General features: G+C 33.7%; 1 protein-coding gene across 2 annotated transcripts in view; it reads left to right on the top strand.

Annotated features, from left to right (window-relative positions):
• Positions 1-19342, top strand: part of SLC25A36 (solute carrier family 25 member 36) — a 40152-nt gene that overhangs the window by 6124 nt on the left and 14686 nt on the right. The window contains exons 2-4 of one of the 2 annotated variants that reach the window (XM_017671231.3): positions 6962-7129; positions 10432-10509; positions 12229-12329. In XM_017671231.3, coding sequence (XP_017526720.1) covers positions 6962-7129; positions 10432-10509; positions 12229-12329 — 347 coding nt within the window. The remainder of the gene's footprint in view (positions 1-6961; positions 7130-10431; positions 10510-12228; positions 12330-19342) is intronic. The other variant, XM_037024761.2, reaches the window with a different exon arrangement.

Genomic DNA, 19342 nt, shown 5'->3' with positions numbered 1-19342 from the left:
TGTACATTCCCATCAGCAGTGTAGGAGGGTTCCCCTTTCTCCACAACCTCGCCAACATTTGTTGTTCCTAGTCTTTTCTATGTTGGCCATCCTAACTGGTGTGAGGTGATATCTCATTGTGGTTTTAATTTGCATTTCTCTGATGATTAGCGATGTGGAGCATCTTTTCATGTGCCTGTTGGCCATTTGGATTTCTTCTTTAGAGAACTGTCTATTCAGCTCCTCTGCCCATTTTTTAATTGGATTATTTGCTTTTTGTTTGTTGAGGTGTGTGAGCTCTTTATATATTTTAGATGTCATTTATCGGATCTGTATTTATGAATATATTCTCCCATAATGTAGAATACCTTTTTGTTCTATTGATGGTGTCCTTTGCTGTACAGAAGCTTTTTAGCTTGATATAGTCAGTGGTGCCTTAGTCTTATTGTAAGTTGACTAGCCCATAAAAATACCCCTACCCAGGAACTACCATGTCCTTCCTAGTAAGTTACATCTAATTAGTATAGAACACTGTATTTCAGATGCATAGTAATCCATTAGTGGATTATACAATCAATTTGGTTAGTTTGACCAACATTTTAAAAATCATAGAAAACAGTGCAGTAGAATTGAAAACAGTGGGTACATTGTATATAACGAGGATAAATATTGTTCTGTGAAATGTTTTTTTGTGTGGATATACTGCATCTTGGTGTGAAATACTTTTTTCATGGATTTAAGTCAAAGATTTGAAAACCACTAATAAAGAGGGAAAGAGCAGAATTAAGAACATGGAGATATGGATTGTTCTTTAAGTAACTGGCTGTCAATGTGGAGCAAGTAATTTTCCCTTGCTTTTCTTTCCTCACGTACAAGGTAAGGAAGTTGCACCAAATGCTCTGTCTCCTACCTCTGAAATGTTAGGATACCAAACGCTACACTGTTCATTCGCTTAGGTCGGCACCTGAGTGCGCCCCCCCCCCCCGTGTCACAGGCACTGTAGAGGTGCTGGGGTTGGACTAGTGCATAGGAAGCGCTGCCTTCCTGGGGCTTACGTTCTAGCATAAGGGACATAGAAGATAAGTAAAGTATTGAGTATTCTAAGTTGGCATTATGTGCTGTATAGAAGAATGTGAGGAAGGTGGATAAAGAGTGGTGGATATGATTTTATATGATGGTCAGAGGACATCACTGAGAAGTGATAACTGAGCAGAGATAAGGAGGTGGGGTAGTAAACCACTCCCATACTCGAGGCAGGAATATTACAGATGAGAGAACAGCAAGAGCAAGGTCTTGAGGCCGGAGCATGCTTGGTGTAGTAAACTCTAGTAATCAGTTACAGCCGAGGCCAGCGTGGCTGGAGCAGTGTGTGTGTGAGAAGGCGGACAGTTGGAAATGAGGTTGGAGAGAGCAGGGAAGAGCAGATTGTGTAAGATTGTAGGCCATTATGAGGACTTGGGCTTTTATTCAGAATGACATAGAAAGTCTTCAGCAATTTTGGTGCAGAGGAGTATGACTTGATCTGACTTAAATTTTTAATACAATTACTCTGACTTCTGTATTGAAGGTAAATTGGAGGAGGTGAGACAAGGGACAAGGGGAGAAGCTCGGAGACACAAATTATGTTACTGCAGAGCCTTCAGAAAGATCAGGGTGGAAATTGTGAGAAGTGGTCAAGATTCCAAATTTATTTTGGAGTTCTGTGTCAGACACTTGCACACTATGTACGCATGTTTTCATGGGTTCCAGTCAGAAACGCAAGCCACATTCCCCAGTTAAAAAACCCCTGGGGTTTTAAAAAAAAACTAACTTCAAAATTTTGGTGAAAATTAATTATAAAAATTAAGAAATGTACGTAAATGACAAGAAAGAGAGAAAGAAATGAGAGAGGGAGGGAGGGAGTTAACACTCCGTTTTCCCTTTATTCCATCCTCTCAAATGTAGTTATATCACGCTTTTTGGTTGAATCAGTAGTCAGTGCTTTATTGTGAATATATTGATAGCAGAGCTAAGTTGTAAACTTTTTCATTTTTGAATGACTTCATTCCTCCCCACCCCATGTCAATAATTGCCCCACATTTTAAACCATTTGCTTAGTTATGTGAGTATACTTGAATATTTATTTTCATACAGTCAAATATATTTATTGGACAGTCTTTCCTGGAGATTATCCCTTTGAATTCTGTCATCCCAATCCAATCTGGACTGATTTTCTAAGCCTGACATTTTGCTATCATCTTGGGACTCCTTTCTCCCTCTCCTGGGTTAATTATTCTGTCCCTGCCTTCAATTCCCTCCTCCAACCCCCACCCCAGCCCCGAGTTTTATTGAGGTATAATAGGCATATAACATTGTTTTAGGTTTAGGTGTACAACATAATGATCTGATACATTCCTTGCCCTTTTTGTTTACTCCTTGTAGAACACAGCCTGTAGTAGCTGTGTAAGAAAGGGTATAAGAGAAGAAATTTCTTGAATATTTCTTTGTCTGCAAGTATATTTATTTGCTGGAAGTAGGTTTGGTGTCGAATTCTAGAATAAGTAATCTGCAGTTGTTGAGAAGTCTGACGCTATTCTGACTTTTTCTATGTATGTGACTTTTTGCTTTTTCTGGCAGTTGATCAGATGATTTTTGGGGGTGGGGGGCACCTGTTAAATCTGAGCTCAGAGTTTGTTGAGTTCATGTTCTTCAGAGAATTAAGCTTATGCCTGGGAATACAGTTCTACCCATTTGTGTGTGTGTGTGTGTGTTGGGGACAGGGAACCATCTGGGTATCTACTCACCTATCAGCCAGTGCTTCTGTATTCAGTTCTTTGCCTCACTACCATCTTGAGTACTTGGTCCCTTTAATCATTAGGCCTCTAAGGGATTCTGCAGGGCAAAACTGCTTCTCTGGTATTTCCTTCTGCAAGCCTTTCTTCCTCTTTATTAAGTCAGTTACCTTTTCCATATGCCTTACCGCTTGAAGTCTTGTTCCTTATTAATTTGTCCTCTGGCTCTCTCTGGCATATTCTTTTAGAGAAGAAGAGTTTTGACATTGAGAAAAGATAAATCTAATGTAGTTAGTCCTGTTTCTTTCCAAGTAGAGATTTTACATGTTTATGGACAGCAGTAGTTTTGTTCTCCACATCAATTCTAATAATTTCAGTCAGCATGCATAGTAATTCCTTTAAATTGATTTAAGATAAAAGCAGCTTGAGAAATACTGTAGAGTCGCCCCTGTACTACATACCAGTAGCTTTTTAGAATGTAAACTCTTTCAGGATAGCCCAAGTGCTTGTGTGTATGCCCCTCAGCCCCCAGCTCTGTACAGTTCAGATCCGCATTATGTATTTTGCTTGTTGTAGTGGTATTTTAGGAATCATATCTTTTCTGTGGTCTCACCATGAAGTATTTGTAATAGTTTTATTACAAAATTTTAGTTGTTATCAGTAGTAGATGCTGATGACTTTAGTAGCTGATACTTATCATGTACTTTATGTGCCACGTCAAAATACTTCACATGGGTCATATTATATATCATCATTAAAACAAGCCTGTGAGTCTCAGATAATTGTTTTTCCCTAGTTATTTTCCCTAGGTTATTTTCTTTGTGTAATTGTGTTTATTCTCTTTGAATCAGGATTGACTGGGTAGGAATCATGGCCTATGTGCTAACTTTGCTTTCTGTTTTTTATTTATTTTAATTATAGAAGTAATTCATGTTCATTGTGATAACCAAGAATACATTTTTGGGTTTTTACAGAATATAAAACCAAAACAAATATGCATGTTTATTAGAAATTTGGGGCCAATTTGGGTTGTATGTTCAATAAGCTTACAAAGTAAATACATTAAACAGCTTTAAAAAGACTAGGTAAGTTCACATTAAAAACAGATTTGATTTACTGTGAATAAATCACTGTTAGAGTGTGAATACAATGTGGTTTACCACACAGGCTCTCTTGAGTTATGCAGTGTATGTATACTACAGTCTGTACTGTGATGGTTCACATCTCTACCACTTAGCCCTCAGCATTAACAAAATAAACTTTGGTCTTCTGTTTAAGATACACCTTGTGACCTTATATATAATTAGGTTTCAAGCCTATTTCATGGCTGTTTAAACATGCCTATTCCTTATTTATTGAGTATAGAGTTCTCTTTTAGAGCTAGTTAATTTTGTTTCAAATGTCTTATAGCCCTACCATTTATCTAATTGATGTGTTAATTTTTGACAGTGTAATTATAGTCTTGGTCCCTTTTTGGGAGGTAACATTTTTAAAGCTTTCTATTTAAAGCCATAGTGGAATTTTGGGGAAACATTGCTTATTGTGATTAAAAGTTTCGCATATTTGGGTTTTTTCATCGTATTTATCAAGGTATAATTATATACAGTGAAACTCACCCTTTGGTAAGTATACAGATCAGTGAGTCTTGGCAGATGTATAAGGTACTGTATTCACCACTAAAATCAAGATATAGAACTTTTCCTATTTCCCAAGAATTCCTCCATGCCTTTTGCAGTCAGTCCTCCTCCTGCTACTTCTTGTTAACCACTGATCTCATTTCTGTTCACCTAGTTTTGCCTTTTCCAGCATGTCATAAAAATGAAGATGTCATTAAATGAAAGCCTTTTGTGTCTGGCTTTTCAGGTAGTGTAATGCTTTTGCAACTTATTCATGTTGTAGCTTTTTTTTTTAGTAGAATATTAATCCATAATATTAATCCAGTAATCCATTCTACATACATACCACAGTTTATCTTTCATCAATTGGTAGACATTTCAGTTTTTTCCAGTTTTTGGCTCTTAAGAGTAAAGTTGCTATGAATGCCCCTGGACGGGTCTTTGTGTGGATATCTGTCTGTTGATTTCTTCCAGGTCAACACCTTGGAGTACAGGATTATTTGGCAGTAGTATGTTTAACTGTAAGAAACTACCAGACTGTGTTCTTTTCTTTTTTTTCCCCCCCAATTACTTTAAAAAATGACTACTATTGTTCCCACCAGCAGTGTATAAATGTCCAGTTGCTCTTTATCCATTATTGACTGTCAACAGTCTTTAGCCATTGGTAGATATGCAGTGGTATCTCATTGTGATTTTAATTTGCATTCCCCTGGTGACAAATGATTTTGAAAAATCTGTTTATTTTCATCCATAAAACTTCAATGAGGTGTCTGTTCAAGTCTTTCTGAGTTGTTTTCATTATTGAGTTGTGTTTCTGAATATAAGCACTTTATCATATAAGTGTTTTGCCACTATTTTCTCTCAGTCTGTGACCTCTTTACAAAGACACAAAGTTTTTAGTTTTGGTGAAGTTCAATTTTTTCTTTTGTGATTCATGCTTTGTTGTTTTCATCTAGAAGTTTTGTGGCTTTATATTGTGGCCTATGATCCATTTTGAGTTAATTTTTTAAATGCGGTATGAAGTAAGAATCAGCTTTTATTTTACTTAGGATGTTCTCTTTTTAATTTGAGTGAAATTTTCACTTTGAATAAAGTTTGTTTCAATTTTATTTTCTTGACGGTTTGTACTGTTACATCAATATGAAATACTCTTATTTAAGGATTTCTTGTCTTAAATTTTATTTTCAGTGATAGTGTTGCCATATTTTCTTTCCATTTATATATATATATTATATATATATGTATACACACACACACACACACACACACACATTGTTAAAATTCTGATGGTAGAATTATTTACTATTTATCTGTGGTTGGCTGCTTTTCTTTTTCTTCCTCCAATGCCGCTTTTGGAGGTCTGGGTTACCTCTGACTCAGTCTGTTTTTCTTGGGCTTTGGAGAGTTGGGGTGGGGATGACGCTGTATTTTTTTTTAATCACTTTATTTAATAAATAAAATTAAAAAATAAAGTGCTTTTTTTTTTTTAAGATAACTAAGACTATAGAAGCTATAGTTTAATTAAAATCTAACAGCAGGGTTTTTTTTGCATTTAAAGACTCAGATTAGAGCAGTTTATCTGCAAAGGCAAACTCAGTATTGGCATGGATTGCACAGTCTGTGATATCCAAGTTTCCCCCTTAGAAAATAGAAACTGCTTAAAAATGTACAGGGCCCTCTTAGGGAACCTTAGGTCATCTATTCCAGGGACATGGAGAGATGGCTGGATGGGAAGAAAGAGCTTGGAAGGAGAAGTGGTCAGCAGTTCCCTAGGTGCATGTACCCAAAACGTCAGTGGACAGTATGAATGCAGTAAAGCTTTCCTGAATGATTTTCCTTTCCTTTTAGTTAGAAAGCAGCTCTCAGGGCTTCACTGGATAGCTGCTAATGCTTTAAGAGAAAATTATTTCCTAGTTTTACATTTAAAAATAATAATTATTCAGCCTGTCTCTTACATACTTTAATTTAAAAATTTAATGTTTGTTCAGAGCTTTCATTTTGTTGCTTTGGTGACCAGTCTTTGTATTTATATTGGACTCCTCTAGCTTAGCTTACCTACTTGGCACAAATTTCCACACATGGGCCAAACAGATTCTGAATTCGAGATTCAAATACCATATTTTCTGGTATGTGAAACGAGTTTTGGGATAAAGCAGGAAATATATATGATTATCCATCAGTGATTTATTATTCTGAAAACCATTTTTTAAGTTTTAAAAGATAGAATAGGACTTTGATATTCAATATACCTCAAATAATGGTCTGTGTTTCCACAGAGCTCCGAGTATTATCTAGGCATAGAGCACCAAATAAATCCTTAGAGCAGTATTTAAAGCTATGATGTGACTTACCAGTAAATTGTACTTACAAACTCACCATTTGGAATCTTTAGCTAATTATTCCTGTTAGGTAAATACTAACCTGAGTTATTTTTAGCCCCTCGAGTAAATGAAACATTAAAAAAAAATTTAGTCTTCCAAAATAAAAAATTTTAATTTTAGTGCCTTGGCAAAGCCCTAGTTGCCCATTAGTTTTACAGCTCTGTGCATGTGTACTAACTTACTAAGTAAGTAAGTTTTTTTCGTTCTTTTGTAGATGTGGTGGTACGGTGGGAGCTATTCTGACATGTCCACTGGAAGTTGTAAAAACACGGCTGCAGTCATCTTCTGTGACACTTTATAGTATCTCTGAAGTTCAGCTGAACACCATGGCTGGAGCCAGTGTCAACCGGGTAGTGTCTCCTGGACCTCTCCATTGCCTAAAGTGAGAGCACAGTAGTCATGAATTTCTTAGTCTCTTTACCTTAATTATCTCCATATGTTTGTCTATTTATACTCCATCCTATTGTAAAAGGCTTGTTACAAACTTGACAGTTTCTCTGAATTACATTAATTAGAAATGACAATCCCTAATGGAGAGGAACAGTTGGATAACATAAAATATAAGATCGTTTCAAAATCATGTGCATTTGGAATATTTTTCTACATTTTTTCAATGAATTCATTTTCTAAAGCTATTGTAGGTATTATAATTTGCATTATTAATTCATTTATTTTGAAATGTGATAGCATTAAATGCTTACGCTTTGTGTGTGATCTTAATTTTCCATGTGCTAACACAAGTAAGTATATCCATTAATGTCAGTCCATGCTTTTTATTTAACCTAAACATAACTGAGATTTAAAGTGAGATCTGCTGATTTTAAAATGTGATCTTTTGTTTGACATTTCTTGATGGTTTGAAAAAGATTTGTTTTTATGTTTTACTATACTTCGTTATGTCACAGATTGGATTTGAAATTCTCAAACTATTGAAATAAGGCTTTACATGTTTTAACATAGTTATGTAACTGAGCGGCTTGTGTATCTTATCAGCTCACTTGGGACATAATCTATTTGAACTTAGTTCAATAGTGTTTATTTTGTAGCAGCAAATAAACTCAGACTGTGTGTTTACCTTCCTTACCAAAGGATTTCATCAGTCCTTTTTCAAACTAACTTAAATACATGAATAGGTAAAATCAAATTGTTAACAGTTTAGGATCAAAAGGGCATAGTTATAGATAAATACTCTGAGTTATGATTTTGGCATTTGTTAATAGTGAGTACCTCTGCTTAAATTTCTTCCTTTCACCTTTGTGACAATACTGTATTTTTTACTGTACTTTTTAATAGTTATGCCTTCTCTGACTTCACAGGAACTGTAGGAATCCCTCTGGGCTCTGTTTTAATGTATCAGTTTTTTAGGCTCTCTTATATATGAGTCAATTTAACATGTTTTGCCTATCATCAGTATAGAGATGATTTCCAAGTCTCCTTGGAAGACTTCCATAACATCTCTTTACTTTTTCTCCCATGTTTCCCTACTTAGGAGCTCTCTCCTAATCAATCTATTTCATGGCCTCCTTTTTTTCCCCAACATCTTTATTGAGATAAAATTTGCATACGATAAAAGTCATCCATTTAAATGTACAATTCAATTGTTTTTAGTAAATTCATTCAGAGTTGTGCAGCCATTACCACATTGTAAATCTAGGGCATTTTCATCACCACCACAGAAAGAAACCCTTTCCTGTTAGCAGGTACTCGTTTTCTCCCTTCCTCATGCCCCCAGCCATAGCCAACTACTACCTGTCACTATAGATTTGCCCATTCTGGATATTTATATAAATGGAATTATATGTTGATGTCTTTTGATGGGTTTCTTTCACTTAACATGTTTTCAAAGTTCATTTTGTAGCAAGTATCTTTTCATTGCCATATATTCCACTGTATGGATATATATCACATTTTGTCCCATCATGGGTTGATAGACAGACATCTGGGGTTTTTCCACTTTTTGGGTATTATAAATTATGCCACTAAAGGGACATAGGTACTCATTTCTGTTCTAGATAAACTAGGATTGGAACTGCTGATCATATGGTAACTTGATGTTTAATGTTTTGAGGAACTGCCAAAAGTCTTCCAAAGTGGCTACACTGTTTTTACATTCCCATAACCAATGAAGGAGATTCCCATCTGCTGTATATACTTGCCAACTCTTCTTGTACTGTGTCTTTTTTATTACAGCCACCTTAGTGAATATAATGTGTTTCGTGGCTTCATTAGCTTTAGGAATCCCTCATGGGCTCATTAGTTTCTCAGGTGGTTCATTAGTGAGTTTCAAAAGGTCTATAAATTAGATACTGTATGCAAAAACATGTTTGCAAGTGTGTGTGGTTTTCTTATTTTAAGACACTTAACGTCCTTAATTTCTCAAGGGGATTTGTGGTACAGAAAAGGCTAACACACTGAATCTTCAAAATGTGCTCTGCAATTGTCATTCTTGACTCTGCTTTTGTCTAATCTAGTAGTATAAACTGTGGTTCTCTATCATCTATGTCTGCCATCTGAAAACATGCTGAAAATGGAAATTGCTGAGCATTGTCTTAATACCTGTTGAATCAGAATACTTTGTGAGATCAGAAATCTGCATTTTAAACAAATGCTCCAGTAAGTGCTTACTGTGAGCCAGGTCCTCCTTTGAGTTTATATATTAATTTATTTATTCTTCACAATAAAAAAAAATAGTACCGTTTTTCTCTATTATACTGATGGAGGGAGTAAGGATAAGAGAAAAGTTAACTACTTTACATGTCCATGGTAGTCAAAATTGGGCTTCCTCTTGAGAAGTCTGGCCCTACCACACAGGCTTTTAAATGACTTAAAGTCCACTGCCTTTCAAGAGATCATTCTTAAGCATACAGATGCTTGAGAACCACTGGCTTAGTTTGTTAACTGAATTAAAATGCCTGCTCTTCCTCAATCTCTTTCTTTGTACCCTCCAATGTTAATTTAATAACTCACCCTCAGAAAGCCTTCCATCACTTAGACATGCCTCTGTTCATTTTCCTGCTGAGCATATTTATCTAACTTGTATAGTATTTGCTTATTAATATGGTCTTAAATTACTTGTTCAGTAGAATTCATTTTTCCACAGCTGAACAACAAATTTCTCAAAGACAAGGGTCTCACCCTCTCTTTTCTATCTCCTATTACAGTAAGTATTCAATTAGTAAATGTTAACGGAGTAGAGCGAACAATGGTTAACAAGTCAACAATTTGAGTGCCCTTAAGGATGTTAGGGCAGTAGATTTCACCACAGCCTTTTGTTGGAATGGTTGGATGAGATAATGCTGGAGTACTGACAGAGTTGTCCAGTGTGGGGGAAAGACCTCAAATACTAGGAGGAAGCTAAATTTCTAATTGAGAATTAAATTTTCTGTAAGGATAGTAAAATGGAAGAGAGATTGAAGAAGATAAAGAGTAGCATGTTCACATGAAAATAAATGTAGGAATCTATATGGTTATATCTTTAAAACTTTAAGGAAAGAATCTGGAGTTCTTTTTATTATCACTAATAAATCTATTATCAATCTTCTGTAATTTGGATTTTCGTAAGTAGGAAACTGACTGGAGCAGTATAATATTATAGTACAAACATGGGCTTTAGACTCCAGGTTTGTTATACAAGTACCATACTTTAAAGGACATTCATTTCTAAATAATATTTTTCTCTTGCAGGGTGATCTTGGAAAAAGAAGGGCCTCGTTCCTTGTTTAGAGGATTAGGCCCCAATTTAGTGGGGGTGGCTCCTTCCAGGTAAAAAAAAATAATTCAAGCAAAGTCGTGGCAGTATTTCTTGTTTCAAGGTTAATGAAGGGAGGTGCTGTAGAGAAGTCAAGGTGGTAAGAAAGGTTTGTTACACTCTCACTATGGTGTAACAAACAGGTTATTTCTAACCATCTAAAGGATGGGCTGATGACATTATGTGGGAGGTGCAAAGGCCCGCTTAGTTGGTTGTGAAGCAGCTTTTGCACAAAGTTCAAAAGACTTAACTAGCAGTAAGAAGGGAGAAGGCTTGATCATTAGAACTAACCTATTTTTTTGCTTGCAGGACAAGCTAAACTGATAGAATGATTTCATTTCCTAATAAGAAAGCCAAAAAGGCCTTAGTACATTAATTTGTCATTTTTCTCTGATATCTTTTTTGTCTTGGATTGACTGCTTCCATGACAGAACATGGTGCAGAGTTCATATTCAGAGTGAAAATGCGTACCAGCTTTCTGTATCCAAACAGTATACCAGATCCATATCTCATCATTTACTGATTTTCAGCTTTTTATGGACTCTTTTCTCTCTTTTTAAAAAATCATGCAAAATTGCATCCTTATTGTAAAAACTAAAAAAAAAAATGTCTAGTGTAAAACTTGCCATTGTAACTTAAATACATCACCTCTCACCCAGTGCACCTTCTCACACATACTTCAGCTTCTCCCCACAGATAACATCATTAATAAACAGCTTGGTATATAATCTTAATTTTTCTGGCCTATCATTTACATAAAATATATAATGTATATATTTATCATTTATATGAATTGACTCTTACTAAAAATATTTCACCAAATTTATCTTCATGCATTGTTTTTTCTTAACAATTTGGCATTAATGAATCTTTTTTTCCCCCTTTCTCATAAAGTAGAATGTTTCATTTTAAATTAACTTGCCTTTTTTCTTAAGCACATTTTAAAAAGCACAATAGTGAGACTTTCTTCATTCGTACTTGTTTGTCTATTCTGTCCCTTATTGGACAGGTAGTCAGGATTGTTGGGAATTAACAGGATATTTGATCCAGCAAGCAAGTAATTTAATGTCTGGAAAGCCAAACGGTGAGAAGGTAGTTGGAAGGCATAAAGTCGTAATCAGTAACTTAATGGGGAATATTTACAGATTTAATGGAATGTTTACCAATGTTGGAAAACCTGATGGGGCTGATGTCTTTTGGAATTGTTATGTCTGTTTAAGATGCAGTAGAGATTAGAATATACTACAGTCTCTCACAATTACTTGATTTATTCTTTGATCAGTTAGATCAGTTCTACCTCCCTCTCTCCACCAGGAAAATATATACATATATTTAAATGCTCATATCTACATTTGCTTACCTCAAGTATTATTCAATTTAGTCTTAGCATTACATAAGCCTTTCTGGCCTTACTCATGTGTTTTTTAGTCAAGGCCTTATACAAATAGTTTTTGTTTCAGTTAGTTGCTATCAAAGTATTGGGCAGGGTTGGGAGGGTGGCAGGGATGTATCTGCTTGAGGAACTTTACATTTTCAGTTTGGCTTTATGCCTTCTTCTATATAAAAAGTAGGGTCTTTAAGGAAAAAATGTAAATTAACCTGATGTTACATGAGAATGTGGGTAAGACTTTGTTCTTAGATTTTTCTTAAATTGTAAAGATCAATTTACATGTCATTTAAGTCTTATGAATTAAGCAGCATGCTTATTGATAAAATTTAAATCTTTATTTTAGAGCAATATACTTTGCTGCTTATTCAAACTGCAAGGAAAAGTTGAATGGTGTATGTGACCCTGATTCTACCCAGGTACACATGATTTCAGCAGCAATGGCAGGTATGAATATAAAATAATAAAAAACAAAAAGTTTTCTGAAACCTAGAGACTTAATATAGAATTAGATGAATTTACATTGTAACTTAAGACAGCTATTGTGCTTCTCATTGATTAGCATCTGGCAACATGATTTTTATATTTATTTCAGTGTACAGTAAACCTGAACAGGAGGTATATATATATGTATATATAAAATATGAATTGGCATTTTTAAAATTAGGAGTTTGTGAGAGTATACAGGTAGTATAATATTTACATTGTCTTATATAGTCCACTGAATATTTAGTGATCACTTTTAACAGTTTTAAGAACCCAATCTTAATTATACTATAAGTTATGGAGCTATAATTTACTCTTCTCTCCTCAATTTCTGTTAGTGCCTTTCCCCTTTTTGCTGCATGTTTTGGCTTCTGTCTGAAATGTGCCGGCAGTTCTTGGTAAAGTATTCATTTTGTCCTGTGCTCAAATGCTGGAGTTTTATGAGAGATATATTACTGATAATGCAGTTACTGTGATTATGTATTTTGAAAAATATGTTTAGCATTCCACATAAATCACATTAGGTAGCACTCAAAATTTTGGTATTTGCTATGTCTGCATGTTTACTATAGAATGTTTCCAGGAACTCTCTTCTGTCATCATTAATGAATATATATGATTCAGAATTAAAATAACTAGTCTTGGGCCTTTGCACTACCTTAAAGATTGGAGATTGGTTTGACCAGTCTGGTTCTGGAATCATTTGATGCCATGATTGTTAGACAAAGCCATGACCTGTGGTTCTCATTAGAAAATTCTCTACAGTTTTCTGAGATTTGTTGCATATTTAACTATATATATATCACATTTCCAAATTATGCTATCACTTTATAAAGCAAATTGTAACTGCTTTCAACTGTTGATAGATAAACTGTCAATTATGTGCTTAATAATGAGTGCCTTAAACTGTTGACCATTTTCTGTTTAGAAATAAATTGGATCAATTTGAACCACATACTTAACGAACTAAGTGTAAGTTTGAAATACTGATTTCTGAAAGGTCAATAGCTATATAGTAAATCCAGTATATACCTTATAAATTATTTTCAAGACTTTTTATGTTTACTAACTGTTGACTGACTCATTGAAGTTTAAAGCTGGAAGATAAAACCTGAAAGATCAAGGTGGTAAAATACTTTGATTTGCTAGTGAGGAGAGATCTTGGTCACATTATGTAGTTTATGTGAACCTCCATTACCTTATTGTTGGAATGAATAGGTTGCTTTACATAGATTGTATTTTGAGAATTAATTCTTTAGTACCATAGAGATCATCTAGTTGCAACCAGAATTATTTTTTAATGTACTTTTTGCAGATGCTGAATACTAATAGATAGGATTTTCCCTCTACAAATTTGAGTGGGTATAAGGTAAAAGTTAGTGGCTAATTTCAAACTATATAACCACTGTATTAGGATCTTTAAAAATATACTTCTGGATTCTCAGTGTTTTTATATATTAATCCCAGAAAATTGTAAAGAAATGTTAATCTATTTTGAAAGAAATGAAGTCAAGGAAGTAGAAGACCAGTCATTTTAATGTAGTTGAGAATAGTTGTTAAATATTCAGTGCAAATTTGGAGTTTCAGAATATCTTAATTCCCAGTGGAGATCTTTTTTCATTAGGATATCTCATCAGAATTTATTGCTATATTGATACCAAATTACAAAGAATTTCAGTGGAATTTCTGTTTTGCACTATTTTTCTCAAATATGTATAAATGTTAACTCAGTTTTTTATTTATACACTATTTCCCAACTTGAATTCCTTGAATTTTGTAAATTGATGATCTACTTGTTCAGAGATTATTGCACTGTACACTTACTGTGTAATTTGAAAATACTTCTTCTATTTGTTTGCAATTACATTTTTCTGAGAATTGTGCTTTCAGAGCTTCCTTGCACTATTTATGAGCATTAACATTTAGCTTCGCATTTTTTATATGTAATTATATACATGGTTAGCGAAACTGAATAGTCTCATCCAGACTCATTGATGTAGCCTTTTGCCCCTTTGTTCTTGAAATAACTAGACCAGATTGTTCAGATTTTGTTTTAGGGTCATTTTTAGAGGTCTTCTAAATATGAATTGGGGGTGCAAAGTGGTTAGAGGCTGTCAGTATGACAAATCATTTTTTAACTGACTGTTAAAAGGAAAAAAAATGCTAACCTTGTCACTTTACTATAAAAAATGTACTAAAACAGACCATTAATGATATTGCCTATAAGATTTAGCCACATCAGACAGCATACACATTACTGATTTGGTAATACCTGTTCATAGTTTTTCTTTGAAGTAATTTCTCAAGTCAGTTGCACTTTGCATTTACCCATTTGAACTCATGTGTTTAGAAACTAAGCCTTTCTTATTAAAAGGATAGTCTAGTTAAGGTGGTTCTTAATTCCATTTGTTTTGGTTTTCAAGGGAAAACTGTAAGAACGTATGCATTGAAAGTTTTTTTTCCATTTGTGAGTCTCTTTAATCAAAGGAAGTAATTTTGACATTGTTTTAATCTGCCTTTCCGCAATCCTCCTACTTATGACCTATGTCAGACTACGTATATCTTAGCTATTGAGAGTATTCGTTTTGTGGAGGGTAATTCTGTGTTGTTGTTTAAATGAACTTGCATATCCCTCTGTATACACCCAGACACAGGTGCATACAAAAAATAGTATTAAGTTTCTTCTTCCCTTACGGTAATTCCCAATTTTCAAGTTTTTATTTGACATGTATATACTTAAATGTACATTACAGATTTAAAGGAAATGAATTCTGATTTTTCTTGGATTATATATTCAGACAGTTACAGCTCAATTTTTAAAATACCAATAATGTAATTATTAACATTTACTACATAACTAGTGGGTTTTATATTTGCTTATAGCATTCACTGTTATTTTTCAACATATATTTTTCTATTTGACTTAAAGTTTATTATCAAAGGTTAAGTTTTTACTCATTAAATAGAAATCCTGTCTTGAATATATCAGGTATTTTTAAAAATACTTTGTCCATGGCAGTTCTTTCAGCCAGCGGACAGTTGGGCAGATATTTTGTGTGTTTGTGTGTAAATATTCTTCCTGTTTTTTGTTTTGTAGAACACAAGAAATTTAAAACAAAATAATCCAAAATATTCCATAAAAATGGATGTGCAATATTACTGGCCATAGTGCAAAAGGTGAAAGGTACTATTTTAGCAACATGTACTTTATTTTAAAAAATTATAAATAGTTATAAAATGAGGTTTCTTGAATTTTTTTTTTTAAGATTCACTAAGTAGGCTGATTGTTAAGGAATAGGAAAGTGTGATTTCATCTCTGAGCGTCTAGATAATAATGGTAGGAAAATGGAATATGGTAATCCCCTCTAAATATTTTCTTAGATTTCCCTTTGACAAGGTTAGCATTTTTTCTTTAAGGCAAAATTGGTCTTTTAGGTAAGTATTTGGACTCTGAAACTGCTGCAGATGGCAGAATTTTCAGTACTCGGTGCATTTTTTTAAAAAAATTTATGGCCCATTCTTATACTCCTTTCTTTTTCTTTTTTAACTTAAAATTTTCAAAAAAGTTAGATCTCACAGTAAATATTTCTCAAATCCTTCCAATGGGATTCATTTTGTACACATGTTTCTGATGAGGTCACTGCTTGTTGTTATGATACAGAAAAGCCTGTGTCTATTTTAGGCATTTACTGTACATTTCTCCCGAGAAAAGAGTGAGATCGTGTCATCTCATGCTCCCCATCCGCAGGTCACTCCTGTAGAAATATGGACTAACTTAAACCTCGTGAGTACTGATCTGAGCATCTCTTGCAGCCTCTAGTTATAAGAAACACACCCTGGGAATTTATAGTAGCTATGGAATTAATAGAAGGCGGGAAATGAACTTTTATTTCCTGAATTTGTGTGTGCAATGAGTATTTTATAAAACTTTAATTCTGATCCCTTTATACTATTCCTTCTAGAAGGAAGAATGGGGTAACTTTACAGTAACAAGGCTGGGGTCTTCAGCTTGGCTATAATAGCCTTGACCTCCAAACAATTTGTTGACAATATGTAAATATACGTAGTTGTAAATGTTATAACACCCTAGAACTTTTAGAAAAAAATAGTTCTTTGTTTAGCGTAACATTTTAAAAGTCTAATACAGTACTTTCCATTCTTTTGTCTGTTGATACTTGGCTTTCTATTCTCTTGCAAAAATGTTGATATCTTAATGCCTACTATTTATTACTTTCCCAATAAATGCAGACAAAAATATGTGGGATCATAGCTGTTACAGTTTTAATTAGATTTTTAGTAGTTAAAAAATACATTTCTCTTAAGGTTAGTTGGGCTTTGCTCTTACAGAAGTTAATTGAAATAAAAAGTACTGAAAATGCAATACTACAGATACCGCTCAATTAATGAAATGGACTTTGTCAGCAAGCTTACTATAAAATATAAAGCAAGATTTCTGTTGACCTGGTTTTTCATTGGTTGCATTATCAAAGGGAGTCTTAGATGAAACAAAACTTTAAAAACTGCACTTTAAAAGTTTTTTTAAAAGCTTTTTAATAAAATAGTAACCACACCAACAGGATGGTCAGTGTACTGCCACTTTGCTTTAACTGACGTGTGGAGTAGTATTAATTCTTCTTAATCTAGAAATAAATCTCTCATATACTTCTAAGTCAGTTTTAATGTTTAACAGGTGCTTAAAATATTAATATGAACTAGCATATATCATGAAACTGTCACAAGATGTAAATGCCAAAATAAAAATAGGAAATTCCTAAATTCCAGAGTCACCATTCACAGTACAATTGCTTGTTTGTCTTAGGAGAACTGGGAAGATACCTTTAGCTTTGGCCGTTTGTCAACTTCAAATTGCCTTACCATGTGTAATTCTGAGTTAGCGATAAATTTTTTTTCCCCACGTTTCATTTCTTGAATTAGTAGATTATATTTCTGTCAATTTAATTAACCTACTAATGTCTATTTAGTTTGTTAGAGTGTCTTTGGTTAAGAGACTATATAATAGCATAGAACTCAGGGACCAAAGTCGTGATTCTAATCTAATGGTTTTACCTGGTGAAGGACCAATAGCTAAAAACCCACAGAATATACCTAGATTCATTATCTAATCTAATGGTTTCTGGCAGGCTGGAGCCTTTATTAAGAGCTGGCTTATTTGGGACGGTTGAGCCAAAATGACTGTAGTAAGCACAGGTAACTGACTATAGCAGTTAGGGATAAGATGACAACATTCTGTCACTTAACTTACCTAAATTTTAATGTCTCCTGTCCCCTAGGTTAATTTGTATCTGGAAATGAATTTTAGTTAAGTGAGAAATGCCTGCTGTTTGCTTCCTGTCATTGTTTATTAACATGTACAGCGAATAATAAAAATTATGATTTATGGGTATTTAAAATCTTTATTCCTAGTAATACTTAAAAATATTTGTAATATTTAAAATTTTCCTATATGGGTTTTTTTTTTCAGCCTCTAGTTGAGGTATTTTGTGACTTAGAATCTGAGTATTAAACATGGGTACTAGGTTATATTTCTAGGAATAGAACTTTTATTTTTTAAAAAGAAAGCTTTGATGCTCATCTTTTCAAACAAAGTATAGTAAGTTGAGATTTTTACCTAGGCTGTTTTTTTTTTTAAGTTTGATAGAAGGATTCCTGGTTCTGGGCTTTCAAGATTTAATAAAAAGCAAAATTTTTTTTAATTCCATACAATTTTTGATTAAAAAAAACTGTGAGTAATGCAAAATGTTTTCTTGGTTTGTGCTGCCTAGTGGCTTTTCACTAATAAATCCCTAATACAGTTGTACAGATATGTGGCTAATACAAATATTTAAGTTTAAAGCATCATTAAATTAGGGCTATGATCAGAATGCTGTCTGGTGCCTATTTGCTTTGAAATATAATTTGAATATCTTCTGTTTGAATTTTTTCACTTAAAAAAATGAGGTTCAAGAGAAGAAAAGAAGTAATACCCTTTAACTTTATTCTTAACTAAGCCAGGCCATGCAAGAAAAATCTTACCCCCCAAAAAGTAACTTAAACTGATCTGAGTTTTGTATTGTTCTTCTCTTTCCTTTTACCAAGAATATATGCATGAGAAAAACCTTTTATTTTAAAAAGTTCCTGACAACCTGTCCAACACTTTATATTTTTATTTAATACTGGCCGATGCTTACAAAATTGTTGATCCCTTCTAGATTTATACCTCTGTATATAGTATTAAAAGCACTTAAGAGACATGGAGGCTATATAAACATTGCAAAATTATTAAAGGAATTATCCAATCAAACTTTTATTCCATTTATCTTGATAAATAGATTCATTCTAAGCATCACTTTGTGAAACATCTCACTATTTCAAACAGTGGATTAATGGAGAGTTAACTAATTATCTGACAGAGAGGGGAAAAGAAACCGTGAGACTAAATTGCACTTTGTAAACCATAGTGAAATTATTTTTCATTTGTAGATACATCCATACTGACTTTGAAAGCCAACAAAGATTTATGATTGGTTCTACATTGTGTGCTAATTTAAAAAATATTATTGCTAAGTGCACCACAGCACTTTTGTTCCTGAAAGTACTTGACTCATATTAAATGTGCTGGTTATATTCACCTTTCTAAAAAAATGTGCTTGACCTTCTAGTATTTTTAATATAATTCATAGAAAGTATTAAAACAGTTCCTTAGACATTTCTGCATGTAAATTTTCATTGAATTTCAAGGCCAAATGAGTAAGTGTAACTTGATATAAGTAGTTCTATGAAGTTTATGTAGCTGATCTTAAATGTTCACAAGCAATATCTTAAAACCTCATTTTTGTATAGATGAAGCAATCTTCATAAAAATCCCCATCATCAAGATTGCATTTCATGTGCTGCTATTTTTCCATAACACTGGGGAGATAGCAAGTAAGATATTGACTACCCTAGAAACATACTGTTCCAGAAATCACAATTTA

The sequence above is a fragment of the Manis javanica genome, chromosome 3 (assembly GCF_040802235.1).
Source record: "Manis javanica isolate MJ-LG chromosome 3, MJ_LKY, whole genome shotgun sequence".
NCBI lineage: Eukaryota > Metazoa > Chordata > Mammalia > Pholidota > Manidae > Manis > Manis javanica.
This window is presented reverse-complemented; position numbering and strand designations above follow the sequence as displayed.